The 25,563-nt window shown below is 49.3% G+C and overlaps 1 protein-coding gene across 5 annotated transcripts in view; it reads left to right on the forward strand.

The window, feature by feature from the left end:
- ERI3 (ERI1 exoribonuclease family member 3) overlaps positions 1 to 25,563 on the forward strand; it is a 126,948-nt gene that overhangs the window by 53,936 nt on the left and 47,449 nt on the right. For all 5 annotated transcript variants that reach the window (XM_035018761.1, XM_035018757.1, XM_035018758.1 and 2 more), the window contains one exon: positions 13,118 to 13,190. In XM_035018761.1, coding sequence (XP_034874652.1) covers positions 13,118 to 13,190 — 73 coding nt within the window. The remainder of the gene's footprint in view (positions 1 to 13,117; positions 13,191 to 25,563) is intronic.

The raw sequence follows: 25,563 nt of genomic DNA on the forward strand, positions 1-25,563 counted from the left end.
CCTGTGGAAGTGGCCTTTGAGCCATACTGACCCATTTAGTTATTCTTTCAGCAGATGATTAAATACCCACTCTGTCTCACACTATGCTAGGTATTGAGGATATAGCAGTGAGCAAAGAGAGAAAACTTCTAAAACATTCTGCCTTCATAGAGTTTACGTTCCAGTGCATGCAGCCAGCACTGCCCTCTGCCCTTTGGACCCTGGTGCCAGAAGAATCTTGGTTTTGCCTAGGCTCCTCTATCCTGTGGGGTTCCGTGGGAGCTGGGGGGCAATGGCCCTTGCCACCTTGACAAGGCCTCTGTAGGGCCTGTGGGCTTTTGTCTCCCTCTCCTGCTACTGCTGCTTGGCAGGGAAGGGGTTTCTCAGTATTGGTGCTTCCCTTCCACTGTCCAGGAGTCTGATTCCCTCCGTGAGAGGAGAGAATTAATCTCCCAACTTTCCATGCCTGTGAGGTGAGTGACCTCTGTTTTGTCAGCGCTTGCCAATCTGTCCTCTAATGCCCAGCCAGGGTAATGGAGACATTACTCTGTGCTAAAGCAAACCACCAGTTCTCCTTGTGTGGATACCGGACCGATCCAAGCACTGGGAACGACGGGGCAGTCTGTGGGGATCTCTTCACAGGTGTCCAGGCGTCTGGAGACTACAGGGGCATTGACACCGGAGCAGCTTTGGTCCTGAACTGTGGTTGGCATATTCAAGGAGGGAAGATGCCCTGCCATCATATTCTCTTTAACCACCATCCATGCCAGTGGGGCAGCTGCTTCAGTTTGGTCTGAAATAGGTTCCCTGTGTTGGGCTCCCGAGAGCCCCTGAGAGGCTACAAACACCCCAGTGAGGAAGAGGAGTCAGGAAGCAGGGGTCTTGGAAGATGAAGGCTCGGGAACTCGAGGAGGCAGCTGGTATAGTGGCCTGTGCCTGAATGATCTGTGGACTTTGGGGGCTTAGCTCAGTAGGGCTTGGGAAAGATGGCTGTGAGTGGGTGGGATAAATTTTCAGTGTCCCTGGCTAAAGGGTGACATACTCCGACTTGATAGTTCTGTAAAACTGTTTCTTCCAAAGCCTGCAAGGATGTTGGTTTGGGGAAGAAAGCCAGCCAGCCCAGAGAATCCCGGGAGCCTGACAGGCCTTTTTCTCTGCGATTCTTTCTTGCAGGCAGCCCGAGGCAGCCTGTCTCTTTGTTAACAGAGTGACAGCAGTGTGACACCATGGAAATAATTACTAACAAATCACGGTGCTGACTGCAAACAGCTCTCTGTCTTCAGAGGCATGTCAGGGTGCATTAGAGCAGGACTGGAGGAGCGGCACATGTGGGGACCGAGGCGCAGCCCGCACTCAGACACTTTCCTCTTCTTCCCCCAGCCTGACCCCTTTCTGCTATGGCTGACTCTCCTGCTGGTGGCCTTTTCCTAGAGGTCAGCTGAGGAACCAGCTGGATGAATGACGTGTGGCTAGTCCCACTTCCTCTGGGCAGGTAGCTAGGGTTCCCATCTTTGTAAGGAACACCTGGGTAGTGGTGAGATCCAGGAGTTTTTCAATTATGAAGCCCCCCAAGAGATGGAGGGATGCACCATTTCTGATTTACTGTACTAGTTAGGGCCAGCTTCACCTGCCAGTGGTCTTGGGGTGTAGCTGGACCCAGAATGTGGAGGAAGCCTTGCATCTCAGTGTTGGCTCAGCTCCCTTCCCCACAGCCCTGGTTTCTTCAATTGCCATAGTCAATTTTTGGTAAGTCCATTCCCTCTTGGTTAGCAGAGTGATTGCTCTGACTGTCAGGGCTGTAAATAATGTTCCTGGTGTGTGTGGCTGGAGGCAGCCGTGTCGGGTGGGGAACAGAGTGGAAGGAGGAGCAGCACTCTGAGGGCTCCCTCGCTCTCCCCCCCCACCTCATACAATATTTATCCAGGGATGGGAGTCAGATGCAGCGACCTCAGGGGTCACCCAGTTAAATAGCTTCTGAACCTCCCTGCATTCTAATTGCTGCAGTTGTCCTTTGCTCTGGAGACTTCTCCTCCCCATTGTCTGCTGAGGCACACACTAATGGCTCTCTTCCCTGGCCCTGCTGGGAGGCATATGGGGGGGAGGGGGCGTTCGAGGGAGAGGGCTCATTGCTACCTTCCTTTCCCCGGGGATAAGGGAATCTAGGGCCTATTAACAAGTGGCTTTAGCTAGGAGGAGCACAGATCCCTGCCTCCCTCCTGCCCCTTCCCCAGAGCTGGCTGGAGAAGGAGGCCAGGCAGTGGGTTTGGTTTATGGGGCCAAGGGGCTTCACCCATTTCCAGTGCTATAAGCAGAATTGTGGGACTAGTGACCCTTCTACAAGGTGGCAGACCCTTGAGTACTCAGCTGATGAGCATCATCTTGTGTTTCCAGGGATGGTCCCACATTCAGGGTTTGGAAACCTCTAATGAGTGATATTTCCGGTTGGAATGTCTGCATTTTGCCCAAAGTCTCTCTGGGTCCCCCAGAAGTCGGTTTGGGTGATTGATGATGGTAGCAGCTGTACCCCACTTGGTGATTTTAAGAGTGGCATATGCCGTGTGTCTTCACTAGGACCTCCTTCATGAATGTCATCCTCCACTGCAGCTCTTTTCTTTCAAGAAGTCTTTTGGAATTTACCCCTGAAGGTGCTGACCACCGTGTCTGCTGCAAGTGCTGGCGTTCCCAGCAGTAGCCCCAAGTCAGCCCCCCCGAGTGAGCCCCCGCAGAGAGAAGTCCGGTGCTGGGGGCTGTCAGGAGCATAGGTGGTTGGGACGGCAAGCAGCATGAGCGAAACTAACTACAAGCTGGGTGAGGTGGAGGATGAGAACTTAGAAGATACAGAACAAACGCCACGAGAGCCCAGAGGTGCACAGTAGAGAGACTGAATGGGTAGTATTTTTTAGCAGGGAACTTTTTTTAAAAACCAAATATTAAAGAAATCCCAATATCACAAAGTATATAAAAGTTGAGCTGCTCTGGTTGAAGCTGGGGCAGGGCCCTGCCATTCTTCCTCCAGTTCACAAAGTAGCCTCATGTCCCTTCTAGAATCCTAGAACCCCACTGAGCACAGTTTAAAAACCACTAGCCTCTTCTAATGCCCACCTGGAAGTGTGACTCTGTGTAAGCCAAGTGCTTAACATGTTTTGAGGGAGTCAAGGGAGCTGGGATCAGGGCAGCGAGATCAGCCAGAGGGTGAGGGGAACAGCTCTGTCCTTGAGTGTATCGGAGCAGAGATCAGTCTACATCCCGGAACCTGACCGCTTGCAGCATGCCTCTCCATGGAGCCTCCAGAGGGCATTGTAGGCCACACAAAAGCAGCCCAGGCAAAGGGTCAAGATGGCCACAGGCCAGGTGGAGACTGTAGTGGGGGACAACTGAGATATCTTGGAAACAGCTCAGACTGCTAAGGAGCTCTTGATTTCCTTGGCCAAAAAGAATAGCTCATCAGCTGAGATACTGACCAAAGTGCCCTGGAAACCTCCTGTCACCTGCTTCCCCTCCTGCCTCTACCCTCCTCCCTGCCGCCTGCTGGGGCCTCTGCCATTCCATCTGGGAACGAGCTCTAGCCAGGACCTGGTGGCAGCCCTGACACTTCCCACAGTCACAACAGGTGTGGCACCGTGCCCTTTCCTTGGGGGAATTGGCCTTGGGGAGAGCCTGGAGAGACACTTGTCTTACTGTTTCACTGGAGAGGGGCTGGGGAGATAGAAGGTCTTTGACTTCCTGAACTATTTGTGGCACAGGGGAAGTGCATGTTATACTTAATGTACATCGTAAACACCACAGGGTGCTTGTGGCACTTGTGTGCTTCTTGTGGTCATTTTTGTGGGCTCCGTGTGGGAGAAATGGTAGGCAAGTGGGCCGGCAAGCAGTGGAGCAGGGAGGTGCCGTTCACCTATCAGTGCCTTTCGGAGGCTTTGAGCAACTGCTTGGCAATGGGGATTTGAAGTTGGTTTTCTAAGGGACGACCGGCAGCCTGGCCTATGGGGCGTCCCTCTGCTCTGCCTGTGTTCTGGTTTCTGTTTGGGAACTCTCCAGAGCAGCATGTCTGGGAACACTTCCAGCTGTGCCGCCAGACCCAGACGCAGGTGACGGCCTTTCGTCTGTACCATAGGGAAACCAAGAGGAAATTAAATGTCATTTGCCCCCTGCACAGCAGGTCGCTGCCAGATCAGACACTGCTGCTCAGAGCTGTGCGGAGGGTACCCGAGGGAAGGCTTTTGCCTGCAGCCATGCCCTCTGAGCTGTGGAGACTCCCAGGTGATGGCCTGGCTCACTCCCAGGGCTTTCTCTGCCAGGCTGGGTTCACCCTGGCCTGGAGCCCAGCCCTGTGCTACATGGCAGCTGTGGCCTATACCAGGCCAAAGGTGTGTGTGTACCAGTGGGAGGGAATGGAGGGGATGGGCAGGGCCTGGGAGTAGAGGACACACAGGAGGCCATGAGGTGATCAGCCCTTCCTCAGAGAAGCTGCATGGTGCTGTGGAAAGAGATGGGCCTTTAGAATTAAGAGACCTGGGTTCGAGTCCTGACTCCACTACTTACTAGTTGTAGGATCTTGGGAAAGTCACATTCCCACTCAACTCCACATCCTCATCTGTAAAACGGAGATTATGGTAAGCTCTGGCTCCTGCTACCTGTGGGGGAAGTACTTCCTATTGGGACTGGTGCCAGAGTTTCCTCCCCCTACCTCCCCTAGATCTGGAAGGGAGCCCCTGGAGTCCCTTGCCCATGGGCCTCCCTGTGAAGTAAGTTGGCTGAAGTGGGTGGGGAGGGGGGTAGACCATAAGTCTGGCCTGGAAGGCATAGCCGGTGATCTCCCCCTACCTGAGGCCTTTCCTTCCCGTCCTGGTCCTCTCAGTTAGGCAGCCCAAGGCCTTTACAAGATGAGCATGGGTCATGGTGGTCACCCTCCCAATTGCAGGGCTCAGCTGGCCCCCTCCAGCCTCACACTTGGCATTCTCCTTCTGTTGGGAGGACCTTAGGGCTTGTCCCCACCCCTCCCTTGCCTTGAAGTCCTAGCAGTGGGCTGTAGTTCTCGGCTCTGCAGTGACATTTCTTAACAGGGCTTTGGGAAAAGATGTTTTAATACTATGAGGTTCTCCCTAGAAAACTCCCCACCCCCACCTTCCCCCCCCCCCCCCCCCAATCTGAAGCATGGCTGCTGGTGGTGAAATTCATTAGTGTTCCCTGACAGGCAGTGGCGACAGAGGCGCTCGCTGTCTGCTTCCCGCTCCCTCGCTCTCATGCTCCTGCTTCACGCACACTGATATTTAAAGCTGATGGGCTGCTTATAGACTTCTTGTACCATGACAAGTTTGGGGAGGGGGTGGGGGAGGAAGAGACAGACAAGGAGCCAGCTGTCACGCTGGTATTTCAAACAGTACTCTCTCCTGACCCTTTGCAGGCTCCAGCAAGTGTATCATCTTTCTGAAGCCTGTGGTTGGAATTGTAACCTGCAGCTGTCCCAGAGGATGGGGGCAAGTGTGGGAGCAAAGTGGGCTGAGAAGTCGGCACTCTCCCAGGGCTGTGGGCAGGCGGAGAGGAATGAATGGAGGGACAGAGAGAGAGAGAGAGAGAGAGAGTGTGTGTGTTCTAACAGAGGGGACTGAAGCAGAGAGAGAGAGAGTGTGTTCTAATAGAGGGGACTGAAGCAGAGTGTTTTTACGTGCTCCCCAGCAGTGCTCTCCCATCACCAGAAATAGGATGGCCCTTTCTGTCGTCTTTCCTGGAGTGATCATTATGTTTCATGCTGTGATTATCTTCTGGGTGGTCTTGGAAGCTCCCTGAGTCTAGGAATCAGGTTTGATTGGCATCTGCCCTTGAGGGTCCTGGGTCTCAGTGATACCCTTAAGTCTGTGGTAGCAGTTGAGGTAGAATGTTCTCCCATTTTGTGTCTAGACTGGGCCCTTGATTTTTGTTCCCTCCTATTTGTATGCTGATTCTTTAGATTTGGAGAATGAGTTCCAAGGTGCCTCCTTCATTCACAACTCCTCCTATCATCCCCAGGCTTCGGAATTCATTTTTTGCCATTGTTCAGTGGTTTTAGAATTTACCCCTTTCTGTGTCATCCCTAGCAAAGCTTCTCCAGTGTATTTTTCCTGAGTAAGGCGCTGTCTTAAGGCAGGTGGCCCGGAAGCCTCTCCAAAGGCTGTTGCAGGTTTGGTCACAGCTGACCTCCTTATAGCCATACTCCCTTCTACGCGTGCTTATGTAGGAATGTGTTTCCCTTGGCTGGCTCCTACAACCTTCATAGAGTAGCGCATGGAGGTGATGTAACTTGCTCAAGGACACGTGGGCACTTGACCAAGTTGTCTCTTAGTGCGGCAGAGCCGTATGCTGGGTGGAGGTTATATTGACGCTCCCTCCCCCGTGCCCCCCTCTAGCTCCGGGACTGCAGTGGGGGAGCCATTGAAGAATGGGCCTGACTCCTTTATTCCTGCCTCTTTTAGCCTTGGCATTGCCATCAGTGCTGCCATTTGGCTTCCTCAATTTCAGCACAACTCTGTGTGTGTGTGTGTCTTATCTGTTTGGGGGAGGCAGAGAAGGGTTACTGGATACCCCTCTAAAAGCACCTTGGACATGGGGTAGAGAGTGGAGCCAGAATGCTTCTTCTGTCTGTAGACTGCCCAGGATCATCTTTAATGTGATCATCTTCTACACACCGCCCCTCCTCCCCCGCCGGCTAACCCCCCATCCTTCACCCCACCCTGCACTTTATCCTGTAGGCTTCTAGGAGGGGTTGCTGGCATGGGGCCGCTGTCTTGGGCAGCACCTTTGTCTGCCTTCCTGACCTTGCTGATCCCTGCATGGTCTGGAAGCACTGAGAGCTCAGCCTGCCAGGGGTGGCCCAGGCCATGTCTTCTGCCATGGTGCATCTCACAGGTGAGACGGAAACTAACCGGCTTTGATAAGTAGGAGGCTCCAGCATTAATTTTTTATACACCAGCGGTGGCCAAGTAAGTGAATTCAATTATGAATCTGCTTTCTGTCCACCCTCCTCCCCCCAATGTGGTGGTTCAGAGCAGAGACTAAGGAACCTGTTGAAATGAGAAACCCCTATTTCCTGGCTTGACCCCCTCACTAATTCGGGTTAAATTGCTACACTATTGCAGTGGTGATACATTGTGCCTGCCTCTGTTTGTACAAGAGGATGCGGTGGGGGAGGAAGGACCAATTTGCACCGAGATAAAGGTGTCGCAGCAGATAACTAACATCCCAGCCTTGTGCCCACTCTCATTGTAGCTCAATTTGCTCTGTGTGGAAGCCCAGCCTTCCCCTCTTTCTTCCTTCCCTCCCCTTGCTCATATTTTACCTCAATGCCACAGGGTAATGATGCCCTGCGTAGTGGGGGAGGAGATAGGCACCTCTGGCTGACAGCCCTTCCCGATAACCAAATTCCAGCCCATCCATCACTAGCTACTCTCCTCAACTTGAGGAAAAGTGATCGTGAAAGGTGGGCCGTTTATCACCCAGGGTCTGTTTATCTCCTCTGGTGGTGGTAGGGAACGGAAACAGGAGAGACAAAGAGCTGTGTCCCTAGCTAACTGCTGCCTCAGCTGGGATAGCCTGCCCATGCTGGATGCAGACTCGTCACGCCGGCCGTGAAGGCTCTGACTGGGTGCATCTCCCAGACTGGGATCCAGTGGGAATGGGATCTTTCCCGAGGCCTCGGAGACATGGCAGTTCTGAAACACAGGATAGTGACAACATTCCGTGGGCACGTTTGTATCAGAATGAGCAAGTGTAGAGACCCTACGTGGAAACAAGTCCCACTCCCCCTCATAGGTGTCCCTTTGGCAGGAGCATCCATCTGGCTGATTGGTTGGGTCTTTTGGCCTACTCCTTGCCCAGGCTGGGCCTTCTGGCCCTCCGTGGCACAACAGTGACTTGGGAGAAGGCTGAGCCTTTCTCCCTACTCTTTCCTTTGCTCCTTAATACTTCCCCATTTCTGCATATCAGATGGGACAAAATAGTTTGCCCTTGCGGGTGGGCAGTATGTGCCTCCTTGAGCTTTTGGACACCAGGACTGACAGCCTACATTACTTCAAGATCTGGGTCTCACGGCCTTCCCAGAGAGGCAGAAAGGGATCATATACGGCTCCAGATCTGGCTGGCCTCCTGCTCTTTAAGGGCTCAAGTCTGCTAAAAGTGAGAGTGTCCTGTATCTCCCTGATTTGGAGTTGCCCTTAAGACTTAGAGAGAATGAGAAAAGCACAGAAGGAATTGCATGCATAACCTTTCCCAGCGCTGGTGCCTGCGCTCCTCCTGGTCCTGGCTGTTGGTGTCTGCCAGTCTGTCTGTCAGACCTCCATGGATGCTGCTGGCCTCCTCAACTCAAGTCTAGCAGTTCTAGCAGAGCCCCCCAGATCTGCGTCACCTAATCTTCAAAGCTGAGCTCCTGTTCACAATGGCTTCATCCTGCCCCTACCCATTAGCGAGGGTGGTGTTCCCTTAATGAGCTAGTCCCCTGCCTTGGCTGGCGCCGAGCTGGTCACACCTGTTTGCCATCAGGGCTGTCTGGGCCCAGCCCCAGCACTGGGCTGCAGGTGGTGGGGCTGGATGAGGGGTGTGTGGGGAGGGCCGGGTTCCTTATGCTTTGTGCCCTACGCTTGTTGGAGGGGGCAGTTTCTTGTATCCCTCCTCCTCCCACACTGTTCTTTCTAAGTGGGGGAGGGCTCTCTCCTTTCTTTTTTGTTATTTGGAAGGAGTAATAAGGGAACTTGAGGAATACCCCATCTTTTCTAACTCCTGCCTGGAGTTAGAAGTAGTGAGGAGCTAGTCAGGCATCTTTGAGGAGGGTTTGATGTTCTATGCTGATGACCCTAGGGCCCAGTGTGATAGGAGCAGCGTCACATGGTAAATGCTGAAGGCGGAGTCCCTCTCCAGCCCTCGGCCCCCAGTATTTGGAAAGCGATTGTAATCCCTCAGTTTAGAGCCCACGCAAGACTGGGGGGCCCTTGCTTAAAGGGGGCCCCTTGCATTCATGAAGCTGAAGGAAGTTTTGATTTGGTTGAAAAAATCTCATTCCTTTTTATGGCCTGGACATAATTGGCTCTTTTCTATTGGCCATCAGTGATGTCATTCCGACCCTCATAAAGAAGGGGAAATCACACCTGTGGACTCGGTGCATAAAATTTCATTGGGCAGCAGTAATAAGCATGGCCAGATGATGTTTGGGCAGTTGAGGAGCTCTGTGCCCAGTGATTCCAGCTGCACAGAGACCTGGGCACCATAAACCTGCCTGCACGTTCATGCCCGCAGGCTAGTCCAGGGCCCACTGCCAGTGGCTCTTTTCCTGGGATCAGTATCTGGTAGGAACTCACGGCATTCAGACCCTTTGTGTCAGGGGGACTTTTGCCCTCTTCCTTTCCAAATTGGTGGAACCATGTACTCCCTGGTACTCATGGACCCTAGCCTTAGGCTCCTAAGAACCCTGGAGCCAGGTGAGACCTTGAGCAGTAACTACCATACTTACCATGCTACCTGCCTCTCTAAGGCCCCAGCCCTTGCCTTCCCAGGGACTGTAAAGAACTCCGAGTGCCTGTGCATGACTGATGCCTTGCGCAGTCGGAAGGCTGAGATCCTACTTCTCGTTCTCCCCTTGGCTTGTTGTGTGATTGAGCAAATCCTTTTTCTTCTCTGGGCATCACTTTCCTGTTTTATGTAGGGGATGACAACTACTCTGACCTACCTTTCTCATAGTTTCTCTTGGTGCTCTCTGAGCTGGGGAGGGTTCTGTCATAGAAATGTGTAGCTGTCTTCCCATGAGGCACCTGGAAGTTCAAGTTCTGGCATTTGGCTCTGTGTCTCTTGTGAAGATGGGCCTGGAACCTGCCGCATCTCGACTGCTTGTGTCTTAGAGTCACAGGGCTAGGACCAGCCGCAGACTGGAGGACTCAGCAACCTGAATGCCTGTGAGTCTGCAAACTGCATGTGTACCTGCAAGTCCTGGAGCCTAAGTGAGAATTATAGTCCCGCCCTCCTCTGCTTCAGTCAGCCACGGGGTCCAGATAGCACTCAGGGCTGCTGCTGAGCTGTGTCTGAGGCTGACCAACCGGCCTGATGGTCTGTCTAGTCTGTCTTTGGTGTGGCCCCTCTGATATAGGTCTTCCTCCAAGAGGATCAGGTAGGATTTTACTGTGCCAGACCCTTCCTACCTGGGTAGAAATGTCTACCTTGGAAATCTTGCCAAAGAGGGAGCTGCCACCCCCTTGCCCTGTGCCCCCGATCAGAGTTGGCCACAGCCAATAGGACTTCTGGTCCGTGTCATCTAGAAGAAACTGGGAATGGCTAAGGGAGAATATGGTAGGTGGCCCAGGACCCCTGCCTTTTGCTGGCCGGTTCCCCTGACCTGTTTCTTTGCAGATTCTGCTGCTTCTGGTGGCCCCTTCACTCACAGACCTTAATGTGGTTTTTCAACAATAGCTGAGCTCAGCAAGCATTTTCACAAATAACAAGGATAGGGAGCATGAAAGAAAAATGGAAGGAAATAAAGTTATCCAAACAATATAGTTCTCCTTAAGCAACCACATTGTAGCTCCTAAGGCTATCTTTCAGCCTTCAAAACCTTGCCTAGTATCCTTATATTCTTGGTCCTTGGTTCCCTCATGGGGACGTGTTACCTGGATACTCCTTCATCGTGGTCTCAGCCAGAACTTCCCTTCTGGGAAATTGACTGGTTGTAATTAATGTCCCTGTGCCACCTGAATATTTGAGAGGAACCTCCCCTTCAAGTAAGATATCTCGGGTCTTAGAAAAGTAAATTCTTAGTGTACTGCCTGAAACATGGGAATCATTTTCCTCTCAGTGTCTGCCAAATAATGGAGTAATGGAGGGGAGGCTGGACTGCCCTGGAACTTTCTGGGGTGGAACCAGTCATCTTAACTGGATTCTTACTACCAGACTTCCTCAAAAAGGAGTTTATACTGTGGTCTCCACTTTCTTATCTCTTACTCAGTTTGACACATTGCATGCTGCCCTCTGCTCCCACCAACCCACTGATGCCAAATTCATTGGGTTTTTCTCAGCTGTCATTTTGCTTGACCACTCCATGGCATTTGACACTAATGACCTGTAATTTAAACTCAAAAATCAGTTGTATATATTCCAGAAAGGGGAAGTGTGCTTTTAGGTTGTTTAGGTTGACCACAGGTTGATATAAAGTGAGGTCAAAAGAGCATGAGTGACTCTGGGTATCTGATACCCTGAAAAAGGTCCAGGAGCTCTGTCCTCTAGGAATGAGGGTAGGTTGGGTGAGTCCTGACTCATGGTACATTATCTCCTGTGGAATTCTGGAAGGAGATGAGAAGGGACCTCTGGGGAAAGCTTCCTGGGCCCTCAGATCTTGGGAGTATTCTGTAAGGAAGAGATGGAAGTCTCACTCTCTAGTTTCTAAAGACTCAGAGAGAGACAGATTTTAGTTTAGTATTAAGAAAGGATATTCTAGAATTGAAGGAGTCCAAAACTAAGGCTGATTGCCACATAAAGTAGTGAGTTCCATGTGTGTGGCGATGGTCTTCTAGGGTGACCAGATTTCATTTTTGCTCAGTAACACTTCCGAGACATTAGCCTGGGCCTTCTGCTCATCTCATTCCATACTCTTCCTTGTTGATCTACTCTCATGGCTTTAATTTCATTTAAATTACATTAATGATTTAGCAGTTTATATCTCCAGTCCAGACCTCTGCTCAAAACTGGATATGCAGCCGCCTCTGTAGATATCATTCCCCTGCCACATGTCTCCTAGGCACTTTGAACTTAGCAGACATTGAGTGCCCACCATGTGCCATGCATGTACGTAAAACTGCATTCCCAAACTTGTGCCTCCGTCCAGTGGTGCACCAGGGGTGAGGCAGTGAGCAGTCCACTGTGATTTGGGCAGAGAATTTAAAAAGTCATAAAATTGACTAAATACTGTTTTGCTCTGGGTGTCCGATATCCTCTCGGTGCCCCTGCCTCCCTCTCTGTGTCTGACTCAGGGAGTAACATGAAGCTAGCCAAGCCACAAACCTTTGAATTGGGCTCTACCGCTTCCTCTCATTGGACGCCCCCCCCATCCCATTTGGTTGCCAGGGCCTCCTTCACATCTCATGTCTGTTCCTTGCTTGTTATTTCTACAGCCTTTGTCTAGCTCTGGACTACTACCCAGCTTTTTCAGGGTATTGTTTTTGTCGTCCCCAGATAAATCTTTGTAAATCACAACTCTTCAGAGGCTCTCCATTGCCTATGGCCAAGCTCTTCTCTTAGCAAGAAAGTTCTATGTTCTTTCCCAGCTACTATTTCTGGTATTTTCCTCCATTTTTCATGTATCCCAGTGCTCCAACTTAAGGCTGTTTAGTCTATTTCTTTTCTTGTCCATCCCACTGAACAAATTGTGAACCCCTTGGAGGCAGGGGCTAAGTCTTAACGTTTTGAGCCCCAAGTGCCTGTCTATTATTAAACTTCAGTAAATGTTTGGTTGAATGGATTTATGTGGGTACACATAGAGGGAAAAGACCACTTATAAATAATAAGAAAGGGCTTTTGGTTTAAATTCTGACCTCTTATCCTTTTGCATGGTCTCTTCTCTATCAGCAGAAAACCTCTTGCTAGAGACCTAAACGTGAACTGGAGCCCCTGCCCAGCTATCACCAACTCACATGCTCCTCTCTCTCTCCTCCCATCTTAGATCCCTGCCTCTCTGCTCTAACAAAACAACTACAAACTGGTACATTGGAAAGAACGTAGGCTTTGGGGTGAGATAGACCTGGGTTCAGTTCTTGGTACTGTCAGTTTTTAGCTGTGGGACTTTCGGTGACCCCTCTGAATTTCATCTTCTCATCTGTAAAAGGTAGGCAACAATGCCTCCCAGCATCGTGCTGAGGAATCACATGCCAATGCAAGTAAGATCCTTAGCATTTTGCAGGCCATCAGAAAATAGTAGCTGCTGGTGTTAGTTCGAATAGAGGCTCCAGGTGCTCACATTTAGATCTGGAACCCAGTGTCCAGGGTGCTAGAGGCGGGGTGCCTTTCTTGGGCAGGGTGGGACCCTTGGCTAATGGGTTAGCCTTCTGAGGAGGTGTGTTTGCATTTCCTAGATTCAGACTCCATACCTGGGACATGGGTGTTCCCAACTTGTTCTCTTTTCCCTTTCTTGTAGGCTCCCAGGCCAGTGCCAGTACTTGGGCTTGCCAGTGGCGGATTACTTCAAGCAGTGGATTAATCTGAAAAAGGTACTGTGTCTGAGCACCATTCGGGTGCTTCCTCTGGGTCTCCTGTCCTCAGATCCCCTCCCCCCTTGCTTTCTTTATTCATCTCTGTTCTCTTTTTGTTGTCATCTCTTTCCTTTTCTTTTTGTTCTCTTTTCTCAACATCCCTCCTTCCTCTTCCCTAGCTAACATGCACTGGAAGGGTGTGGACCTTTCTGGGAGTGAGGAGCTGTTTGGGGATCAGGCTGCAGGGTAGAGTATAACATTATCCAAAGTGGTGTCATCCAGATGTGCAGAGAAGTCCCAGTGAAGGGGACTTTCTAGGTTCTTGCTTAGAACTAAATCACTGGGCTGAGCTGCCTTGTCTTTAGGAGAAATGTGGTGCTAGCTGAGCCTCTGGGAAAGTATCCTTCTTTGATGTGATCATGAGTGTGGCCTCTGACTGTCCTGAGTGGCTCTGGTATCACCCTCTGGTTGGGAGGTAGAATTGGTTCAGGCTGGCTTTGGTCCTGCCTCGCCCTAGCAGAGCCTTGCTCATGTGACAAGGACCATGGAAACTACAGCCCAATTCCCTTTGAGTATGAGGAAGGAGACTGGCCCTAATGCAGCACCAAGTACCTGGGGAGTGGGTGCTGGGGCTGTGGGCTGGGAGGGACCCCATGTGGCTATGAAATTGGGGCCTGGCAGAGCATGAATTACCCAGAAAACTGTACTTTCCTAGTGTGTGCCATACGTCCTAGATAAGCAGAAGAAAGGAGGTATAGGAATAGACTCCCAAGATAGAGATCCTTCTTATCCCTCTGTTGCGATCATTCCTCCAGGAGGCCCAGTCCACTAGAGAGACTCACCCCCATAATTCTGATGTAAGGGCAACAGCCCTCGAGCAGCCTTAAGAACCCCATGCCGCTCAGCAGCTTAGTGACTCCCAGAAAATCAGAGAAGAGAGAACGCACCAGGGGTCAGAGTAGTGGCTCCCAGGGGGACTTAGAGAAGAGAGCCGTCATTGAAAGGGTATTGTGAGGATTTGGGTCGTGAACTGGGTATTCAAGGAAGGTGGAATATGAATCTGAAGAGGAGAGAAGACTTTCCAGGGGAGCAGCATGCTTTTGGTGTGTGTATGGGCTGGAGCTAAGTGAACATGTGGAGGAACAGTAGAGGAGAATGACTTTGGACGTTGTTCCGTCAATCTCAGGGCAGCCATTCTTTATGGCTATTTGTGAACTCCTTTGCTTTCCCCTGGTACTCAGGTTCTTTACGCTTGGTCCTTGGCCTGTTTGTACTTCGACCCTTACCCACCTCTCCAGCTGATCTCCCTTGGACCTGAGCAATAGCTACTTACTACCTTCCATCTTTGGCTGAGGGGGCCAGGCTCTGTTCTTCCTCCAGGTCTTGGCCTGTGGCCTTACCTCTATCTGAAGTGTCCCCCAGTCATCTTCATAAGGCACATTTGCTCTTCTTGAGGATTCAGCTCAGGTATCACCTCTTCTGACAAGGTTAGCAGTCAGTCTCTTGTCTTGAGACTCCTCGACCCTTTGGATATCAGTGATCTTTGAGCGTTGAAACTGAGTCCCAATCTGTTTCCTCACAGACCTGTCCGTCTGGAGCACGGAGACTGAGGCTGGTTCCTCTCTGTGTCTGAGGTGGCCAGATCAGGGCTAAGAACAGAGTATGTGCACAGTGAATTGTGGCTGGCTGGCTGGCTGACTGATCTTTGAGAGCTGGCTCCACAGGCCTGCTCACGCAGGGCTTGGCGGGGCTCTGCACGAGGGTGTGGCTAGGTCTGTGCTCCTGGAAGACAGCATGTCAGCTGTCAGAGTGCATCTGAGGCTGCTTGCTGGCCTTAGCAAATGTAATGTGAAGGCCCGGCCAGGCGAGGCAGGCGCTGACCATGAACAATTGCTCTGTGAAGTTCACTAGACTTTTTGGTGTCTGGCTAGGCTCCCTGCCTCCAGGTTCCTTGGCAGAGAGGCAGGAAAACAGCCGACCCGTGTGTTAACATTGCCACCCAAGGCTACCTTGATGCTACTGGGGTTGGAGGCAAGCTGTCCTGAGCCTGTTCAGCGTGATTCTCTGCCAGACTGTGCCGAGCCATAGGAGGGAAATGGGTACAAGTGGAAACTGGAGACTCTGTTCCCAGTTAGCCTTGTGACTGTGTCTTGGTAGGTAAACTGAACAGATCTAGGAAAAACAAGAGTGGCATGAGGCGAATGGCATTAGAGGGGTCTAATCCCTTCCTCTCTGCCCTCCAGACACATCATGTTCCACATGTGCCTGAGGGCCCAGCAGGAGAGATGACTCAGTTCCGGACTTTGGGCCAGTCTTTGCCAGCAGCCATTCAAGACAGAGAGGCTGCAGGGCCCTGCAGGTCCAGGGGCATGGTGATCTTTCTGACCTTTTTACGGCATGGGTTAGTGCAGGGTGCACAAAGATTCCCGCTCCCTTAAAAAGAGTAACAATAAAAGCAAGCCAGAGAGGTCATTGCCAGGGTTGCGTGGGTATTGTGTAACGTCTTACTCCATGCCCTTCTTTCCCCCTGTGTGACCAGGCCCTGGCTGTCTCCAGAGCCGTCTCCTGTCCTTGATCTTACTCTTTCCTCCCTACTTTCCTTCCTTTTCCTCTTCTCCTCAACTCCGCAAGCAGAACTTTTGCCCATGGAAAAAGTAGGGGCAGGGGTGTCTTGGTCTGCTTGGCTGCCAAGACTTGCCCATTGAGTGAACTGGGACTGAATTCACCATCCCCATTTCCTAAGGCCTCTCCTGTCCAGAAATGGTGTGCACTGCATCAGGGAAGAGTAGCCTTTCAGTGGCCAGGCTGCCACATCGCCTGTCTCCACCCACTTCCCCTGTAGCAGAGTGGAGCAAGCCAGTGTTTGCTGACATTTGGAGTATCATTGAATGATCTTACACTCTTATTGAACTGTCAGCTTAGAGAAGACATGGGGCCCTGCTCCCAGCTCCCTCCAGGAGGTCAGAACTGTCACTGAGGAACCAGAAGAACACACACACACACACACAGAGGTGCATGAATATACACGTGTTTACTCAAGTGAATGAATATACCCAAGTAGGCATATCCAAAATTGTATGTATGTTTCCATTCATACATATGGGTGTAAATACATAGTCACATACTCACCTTCAGAAATATATGGAAATACACAGGCACGAATGTTTATACATATTCATAAAGCATGAAGACACATGGATATATATATAAAAACATACACATCTTTGGGTGGGAGGATGGGTTAGCCTGGTGGTGGGTATTGAGGAGGGCACATTCTGCATGGAGCACTGGGTGTTATGCACAAACAATGAATCATGGAACACTTCATCTAAAACTAATGATGTAATGATGGGGATTAACATAAGAATAAAAAAACAAACAAACAAACATACACATCTTCATCAGTAAACACGTATTCTTGAGTGCCCTCTGTGTTCCAGGTACTGTACTAGGCCTGGAGATATAACAGAAGAGATGGATATTAAATAATTATAATTGTAGTCCAGAGTCATAGCATCATTTCATAAGGGGGCCTGACTTAGGGGGGCAGGGTCAGAGAATGGTTCCCTGAGGAAGGGTGTCTAAGCTGAGATCTGAAGGATGAGTAGGAATTGGCTGATAAACATGTGGCAAGGCCCTGAGGTAAGGAGAAGCCTGGCAGCTTCATGGAACTAGAATGCAAGTTCCATGAAGAGTGGAGAATTTTTGTCTCCTCTGTTCACTGTTCTGTCCTCATCACTTTGAATAGTTCCTGGCACACAGTGATGTTTAGTCATTATTTGTTGAATGAATGACTGCCTGGAACATAGTGAATGTGGGGAAGAGAGGAGAGTGGCGAGGGATGAAACTTGAGGAGGAGGCCACACACACTTTAGATTTTGATCCTTATCCTTAGGGTAAGGGGAAGCTGTTGAAGGGTACTAAACATAGGTGAGGTGTCATCTGATGTGCATTTTGAAAAAGCTCTTTTTGGCTACAGTGTAGAGAGAGCTGAGTGTTGATATGGGGGGACCAGTACTGGTTTTTCTTAATGGGGCTATAGTTGGCATCTTGGGGTGGGAGAAATCCTTGTATGGACAACATTGCTGAACTTGTAGCATTCTTGTCCCCCTGTTCACTGAAGGCTAGTAGTGCCTCTCTCCAAGTCATTGTGACAGTCGAAAACGCTCCATCCCCACCATATGCACGTACATTTCCAGGGGCCTAGATAGGGGTGGGAGTGGGGAGGTACTGTCCCTGGTTGAGAACCACAGAATTAGACCACTGCTACAGCCCAGGTGAAAGATGATAGTTACCAGGATTGAACTGATTAACAGTGGAAATGTAGAGAAATGGATTAATTCTAGAGTATTAAGTGGTACAGTCAGTTCTGCTATAATGCAACATAGACCTTCTTAAAAATCACCGTGCTATGGTTATAATAAAAAGTTGAAATGAAAATGGGGTTAGAAGCACAATTCTCAAAAACTTCATCAGTGACATATAAAAAAAGATAGGAATCTAATAAAAATGGTAGCATAATTTTACACATGTTAAATGGCTAAGAAATACATAAATACTACAGTAAATATGGCACTCTACCTTGAAAAAACCCTGAAGTTTGCTTGGCAGTGGGCATGAGAAAGGTTGCAGCTTGTGAGTTATTGCAAAGTGGTAGAAGGCGAGTTCTCTGGAATCGGTTGGAAAGTTGTAGCCAGATGGATGCGGCTTATGATACATGTAGTGTTCTAGGAAGCTACTGTATGTTTGAAGTGTAAGCATGTGTGCGTTCTGCGTATTCTTACACAGCTCTCTTCAGCTGGGTATACTTTCCTGTGTTTATCTGGTATTGATGATGAACAAAATCACACATAAACAAAGGCAGAATTTGCATTATGCTAAACTGTTTCCTAATACATTGACTGCATTGGAATGAATGTTCTCTTTCAAAACAAGTATTATAGCAGAACGGACTGTACAATGGACAGGAAAGGGTGATTGATTGGCTGTGAGGATTGATGATGAAGGAGGAAACCACTATGACTCTTAAGGTTTATGATTTGAGCAACTGGATGAATTGGAATGAATGCACTGAGGTAATGGAAGGAGGAGAAGTTCGGGGATTAGAAGACAAGATGAATTGGTACACGTAAAGTTTAGAAGCTTTCAGACGTTCTTGTGAAGCTATGGAGTAGGTGAATATATAGGTCCGGGGCTCAGAGATAAGGTCTGGATAAGAGATATAAATTCAGGGGAGTTGTTGGTGTATGAATGATCATTGAAGCCACGAGAATGTAGAATATACAGGGTGAGAAGAAAAGAGGGCCTAGGATGAACACTGAGAAACATCAACACTTAATAGATAGAAGAGGAAGAGTCAGACACAGAGGAGTGGTCACTGATAGTAGTGATAAAAATTCTCAATTATTGATTGCATTTTGTGTGCTAGACCTGTGCTGTCCAGGAGAATTGCCAGGTTTTTTTTTTTTTTCACTTTAAAGTTTAGTTAATTTAAATGTAAATAAACTTTCTTGAAGAACTTTTAAGTATATTTAGAACAATCTGTGTTGGTGAGTTTACATTTTCAACTGTTAGCTGTTTAAAATCTAAATATAGATCTAATATTTCTAATGAAGATTTAGCATCTGAATTGAGATGTATTTTAAGTATAAATTACACACTTAAATACAGAATAGTTCATTAATTTTTTTTGTTCATTAGTAATTTTTATGTTGATTACTTCTTGAAATGATAATCTGTTATTATTTGCATATCTCTGTTTTTCACATTTTAAGATTGAGAAAACAGGCACGTAGTGAAGATGCAACTTGCTCCCACATTGGTACCTGGCAGAGGTAGAACTGAAATTTAGTTTTGCCTGACCCTTTGTGCTAAAGAGAGGGTAAAAACGAGAGAGTAAAGAGTGGTAGAGAAGGGAGGGTGTGGTGCCACAGAGACCACGGAAAGAAAGAATTTTCAGGACAAGAGGATCAGTCAGCTCGCAGAGAGCCATGTAACAGAAAGACTGAACTATGAGTGTCTGGGACGGAAGGGCCTCGGCAACCTTGGTGAAAACTTGATGGCGTGGGAGGGACTGGAGCCAAATTGGAGCAAATTGGGGAGTAAATGAGGCGACGGAGAAATTTTAACCTTTTCAGAAACATGGCTTTGAGGGAGAGAGAAAGGACAAGAACTGTGATGGGGCAAGTGTGGGGTTGAGGCAGGTGGCATGTTGTAAGATGGGAGACGTGTGCTTGGTTGTAGGCACTGTTAGAGAAGGAAGTTTGAAAATACAGGAGTGAGAGAGGTCTCAGAGATGGTGAGGAGATGGGGTGCAGAAAATGGTGAAAATTGGCTCTCTGCAGGAGGAAGGCCCCTCTTCTGCTGCGAGGTGGGGGCAGTAGATGCTGAAGGAGTGCAGATTTGATGGCAAGTTGAGATAGTTCCCATCTAATGGCTCGTTTTCTCTATGAATGAAGTAGATGAGCCACTTGCTAATAACTAATAGAAGAGGTTTGTAGGAAGTGGAAAAGAATTGCTGTAGTTTTAGTAAAGAGTAGAAGTGTGAGCCAACTTGAGAAATAGAGTAGGATTTCTAGGCAGTATTGAGGGTCCCGTTGAGGTTGATGGCATTCATTCATAGTGGAACCACTCTGTTCAGTTGTAGAGCTTTTCTGTAGCAGAGCTCAGCATGCCGAAAGCAGACATTTAGATTCATCCAGGGTGGAGACTTTCCCAAGAAGTGTGATGAAAGGAACAAAGGAGTTGTTGAAAATACTGGCAAGATGGTGGTTGCCAAGATGGGCTATGAGATCCTCGCTGGATATTGAGGAAAGAGAAGACAGCAGGGGGCCTGATGGATATGGAAAAAGTAGCTAGGTCCCAGTAAGGCGAGGAAAGGTGTATCGGGTGTAGTTGAGCATGCCACATAGAAAGATAAGAGATTATGATTAGCGTAGGATGTGATTTCAGAGATGGGGCAGTTCTCCGTGTTGGCAGGTTCCAAGGTGCACCCATGGGAGTGAGTAGCTAAGATTGGGTGGAGGAAAGTGTTAGTGTAAATAAGAGATTAAGAAAGGGATAGGTCAGATGCAACTTCCCTAAGGAAGTAAGTATGTGGATACACACATGCACACATAATGTATATATTCTCTCTGCATATGCATGGACACATAGGGATAAATGTATATACGAATATCTGCCCGCATGCATGCATATGCAGTTCGTGTACATTTAGACCAAGCCATGCAAGTGCATGCACATACACTCACAAATGGTCTGGAATTCCCTCTGGGCCTGTTTAGACAGGCAGTCTTAGGAGGATTCTGAGTCAGTCCTGACAGAGCTCAACCAGACATGCTCAGAAGTTGTAGGGAGCGGGTCACCTAGAATTTAACAGAACTAGATGTGCCAGAGTATGAAGACGGCTGTTCCACTTTTCCTCTGCCATCTGTGCTCTCCGCCTTACTGTAATTTCTGGGTGCTCTGAAGGGGTGGGTTGGGACCAGCTGTGAAAGAGAGAATAAGGAAGAGGAGACCTTCTTGGGTCCCTCCAAGAAGGAGAAGCATTTCTCCAAGAAGCCTTTCTGTCTCCCCCTCCCCTGGGAGCAGACAGCAGGAGAAACTGCTGAAGGGAAGGTTGGTGTCTACAATTGAGTGCGACTTTTCCTGACCTTGGAGCATTCAGAGTCCCAATCAGTGCAGTAATAAATTAAGGGCTTATGGAGGAATAAATTCTTGGCCTTAATGAAGTTCTTTGCTGGGGGCCATAGGCAGGTCAGCAGGTCAGAATGATGCAGATTGGAGGCTCCAGCGAGTGGGCTCAGCTAGCTGGGAAGCCATCAGGAATGAAAAGATCTGAAACTCTGTCGGTCAGGTCACTATTTTGGAGCTGTGGGGATAAAGCTGCTCAAGTGATAGGCAGCCTGACAGAGTCTGGGACTCTAGAATGGTGGCCACGTGGTGCCACCTGCAGAGCCCCGCCATTGGGGTTATTCAGAAGCTAATCTGGAAAAAACAAGAACAAAACAGAACTGAAAACCAAGAGAGGGGTGGGAAGATCTAGGGGCCCTGCAAGGTGTTTGTTTTATTTGTTTGTTTATTTCGGAGGGCGAGAGGGTTTGTACCAAGACAGATATTTCTGGACCACTTGGTGGTCAGAACCAGACATGCTGTGGTCCAGGTCTTTGGCATCATCCAAAGTACAGAGCATTGTCCATGGGGCAGTGGGCAGTTATGGGCCACTATCCTATGGGCCAGGGCCTCTAGAAGTATGTGCGCAGAGGAAGGGATACAGAGCACCAGGTATAAATGAGGGAGAGGTGGGGGCACAGGCATGGGACAAGGAGGGGACGAGTGGGAGAGCAGCCTGGAGCGCTTGCTGCTAGGTTTGATGCTGAAGCCCTGGGAGGAGCCAGTCTTGGGGGCTGGAGGCTCCTGGATTGTGGAGCTGAAGCTAGAACCCAGGCCTCAAGACTCGACATCCTGAGCTCTTTCTCCTTTCATCCTGCATTCTGCAATGTCTGCCCTTGGGCATGAGCTCTTGGGATGTGGTCCAGAGGTAGCAGAGGGAAGAGTGCTGTGTTTGGAATCAGGGGCAGCTGGAGCTGGAAAGAATGTCTCCTTTCTCCGCATCTCCCTGCCCCCATGGTGTAGTGCCCTGCCCGGCTTTTCCTTTAAATATGTCTTACAGCTGTCTGAACTCTGAAATTTCTTTCACTCCTTCCCTCGCCTTGTTAACATGTGTTGCCTTTGGGGTAATCAGGGAAAAAATATTATGTCCTTTTACAATTACCGGGTTTTGGAATATTAAAATGTCTCGCTGCATCGGCACTGTTATTTTGATTGGTATTCTAACCTTTGACTAGCCCATAAAGCGCGCCGCTCCTGAAGCCAATATTGCAGGACTGAAATTTAATTCCGAAATGATTCCAGATAATAGGGAGACAGATAATATATGCATGAAGGATATTATGTTTGGACTAACTGCAGCAGGGCCAGGGCTGGGGAGCTGAATAATAGCCCAGAGTGAGTTATAATCTATGGGACAGAAATGCCTTACTGTCAGGGCCAGGAGAGGAACTCTTAAATCAAAGGCACAGGAAAGGGTGCGATTGCAGTGTGCTTGTTTTGACAGGAAAAGCACTGGAGCCAAGAGGGTAGGTATGGAAGGCTGTGGCCCATCCTTTCTCTTGAGCAAAGTACCCAAGGCCCTTTGCAGCATCCCTAGCTTCATATCTCCTATCCCTCTAACATTCTGGCCATATCAAACTTCTTGCCATTCTTCAAACACACTCTTCAAAGGGACTTTTTCACTTCCCTTTCCTCATTCTGTTCCCTTTGCCTACATTGCCTTTCCCCTTTTCGTGTGTTGAGAAAACTCCTGTTCATCCTTCAAAACCCTCTTCTGTGAAGGCTTCGCTGACCTTCCCGGACCCCTGGTAGAAATAGTCGATCACCTCCTCCTTTGTATGATTTCAGCACTTTGTAGTGAGTGTATGTCACATGCTGCTGCAATTATCTGCTCACACGTTTGTATTTCCTAGTAGACTGTGAGCACTTTGAGGCCTACATGCCACCTGTCTCTCTATTTCTAGTGCTCAGCACTGGACTGGACACACACTGGGTGTCAACAAGAACTACTTGAACCCACACTGAATATAGGGCTGGACTAATGAGCTCGGGAGTCCACATGCCTCTTCCCCTGCCAGATTTCCCAGACAAATAGGCTTAGAGAAGTTAAGTAACTTGCCTAAGGGCACATAGCCAGGAAGAGGTAAAGCTAGGATTTGAACCTGGGTAGGGGTGTTCTGTTCCCCAGACCATATATCTTAGGCAGGTGGGCAGGGAAGGAGTTGGAGGCCAGGGTCGGAAAGACAGAAACTTACTTCCCTGACTCCTTCCTTCCTTTCCTAGCTCAGGACTTGAGTCCTCTTTGCTAGAGATGGCATTGGTTCTTAACATTTATGGGTCTCAAGTCCTGGAAGGGATTGTGCCTCCTGTCACTGCTAATGACCTTTGGACAGTTATTCCACACAAAAGACACTTCTCTACTGTGCGTTTGTAACTAAGGATTGGGAAAGTACCTTGACAAAGTGCCTGCCTGTGGTTTTGGAGAGTTCTTAAGGAGGTAGGCAGGCAGAGTACATGGCGCTCTTAGTGATGTCAGAAAACTTCACAAACATTCCTTTTCCGCCTCAGCACTTGGTGGAGCTGATGTTTTGGGTGTTTAGAGATAAGATAAGGGAAGTACATAATGAAAAAAGCTACAGTGAATTTGGTTGGCTTTTAAATGGATTTATATTTGTTAATTACAACACTATCTGCATAAACCTACGTAAACAAATAGCCTGGCTATGAGATGGACCCTTCCCTTAGTCTTCAGGTGATGCTTGGTGTGGACACTGGCCTCTGGGGATGTAGCTCACAGGCTGGAGACCATTAGTGCAAGAGAAAGAGCTTTAGAATCAGATGAGTCTGGCTCAAACTTCTGACATTGCTCCCAACTAGCTATGTGATTTGAAGCAAATGCCTTAACCTTCCTGAATCTATAAAAGACAACTAATACCTGACACACAGAAGTAGGAGTCTGGAGTGTCCAGTAGGCTTGGTTTAGAATCTTCACTGTACTTACTAGCTGTGGGGTTTCAGGAAAGTCACTTCTTTCAGCTTCAGTATCATTCTTTGTAGAAGAAGAAAAATAGTACCCACTCCTAGAGTTGTCCTGGACATGAAATGTCCTCCTTTGTCCTCATACTGGCCACTAGGACTGAGGTGACTAGGCTATGGGGGTGAAGGAGAGAGGCACTCAAGGCAGACTTTGTGCGTAGGAGCTAGGAGAAAGAGGCTCCCCCAGCAGAATTCATGGGTGTGCCAGGGACAAGGAGCCTCAATGCCATCTGTGGACGAGCTTACCCTGAGTGTGAAGGTAGTGAACAGAGTTGACCATCTCGTGTTCTTGATTCCAGCTGCCATCAGCACGCCTGGTGTCCAGTGGAGTGCAGAGTCACATTTACCTGCAGACGATTCCTGGCTCTGTCACTACCTGCCTTATGACCTTGGACAAGTTACTTACTTTCTCAGAATCTTGGTTTCCTCCTTTGTAAAGCAGAGGTAATTAATAAAAATGAAGAGGTACTGCTCTAAATGTTTTACATGAATTAGGTCACTAATCCTCAGTTCTGTGAGATAAGCACTATTACTGGCATCTTACAGATGAGGAGACTGAGATCCAGAGAGGTTAAGTACCTTGCACGGGGTTCAACAGCTAGTGAGTGCTGGAGCACGTATCTGAGTCTAGGCAGTAGACTCCAGAGACCATGCTCTTACTGTTCTGTTGCCTCCAGCGCAGAGGAGGGAGGAGTCGTGTTTGTCTAGGGTGCAGGAGAGAAAGTCAGCAAAGATTTCACTGAAACATTTGACTTGGGCCTTGTAAGGGTTGGGGAGACAGGGTGGGAAGGGCATTTCAGGCGGAGGCAGCCATGTACGCAAAGGCCTGGCAGAGTGCAGCAACTTGCCAGATTGGGGAACTACATGCAGTAGTTTGCAGGGTTTTTAAGCTACTGATGTGGGCCATGCCTTCTCCCAGAGAAGCTGGAGCAAGTGAGGACAGGAAGGTATCATTGCCTGATGCCTAGATGGAGCCCGCCTAAAGCTTCCTGCTAAGAATGTGGCAGTCGCTCCGGAAAAATGCCACATTAATGTCCAGGTGAGGGAAGAGTCTATGGGCCCAGGATAGCAGGAAGGGAAAGAGGGTGCCATGCCTTGTAGCATGATCAGCTCTGGACAGTCCGGCACAGCTGTGCCCGAAGACCTCCATATCCTTAGCAGAAGGTGGCAAATTACAGCAAGGAATCGGGGTGCCAGGTGGCTCAGTCACTTACAAGTCCAACTCTTGATTTTGGCTCAGGTCAGGATTTTAGGGCTGTGAGGTCAAGCCCCGCCTCAGGCTCCGTGCTGAGCATGGAGCCTGCTTAAGACCCTCTCCCTCTCTCTCCCTCTGCCCCTCCCCACCCTCTCTCCCCTTCTGTTAAAACAAAACAAAACAAAACAAAACAGCGAGAGGAATCAATTAGGTGAAGTGTGTAAAGCTTTTAGAAGAGTGCTGGCACTCGGCGTGTGAGTGGCTAGCCTAGCACACTCTCAGCCGGGGGGCTAGGCCGCCTTGTTCTGCATTCCCCGTGAGTGTGGCCACAAGGGGAAATGGAACAGGTGAGGCAGTCAGCTCAAGGCAGCTGCGATTCTCTCTTCCTCCATGAGATTCCCTGCTGCCACTACAAGTCGATCTCTACCCTGGAGCTGCTTGCAGTGCCGTCCGTGGCAGGTGTTTGCGGCGAGGCCCGCCACATGGTCTGCCTCCTGCCGGCTGCTGCTCAGAGATGTGTCCTATCAGCTGATACTCGTCTGTCTTTCT

The sequence above is a fragment of the Mirounga leonina genome, unplaced genomic scaffold, assembly GCF_011800145.1.
Source record: "Mirounga leonina isolate KUSES-001 unplaced genomic scaffold, KU_Mleo_1.0 Mir_173, whole genome shotgun sequence".
In the NCBI taxonomy this organism is placed as follows: Eukaryota; Metazoa; Chordata; class Mammalia; order Carnivora; family Phocidae; genus Mirounga; species Mirounga leonina.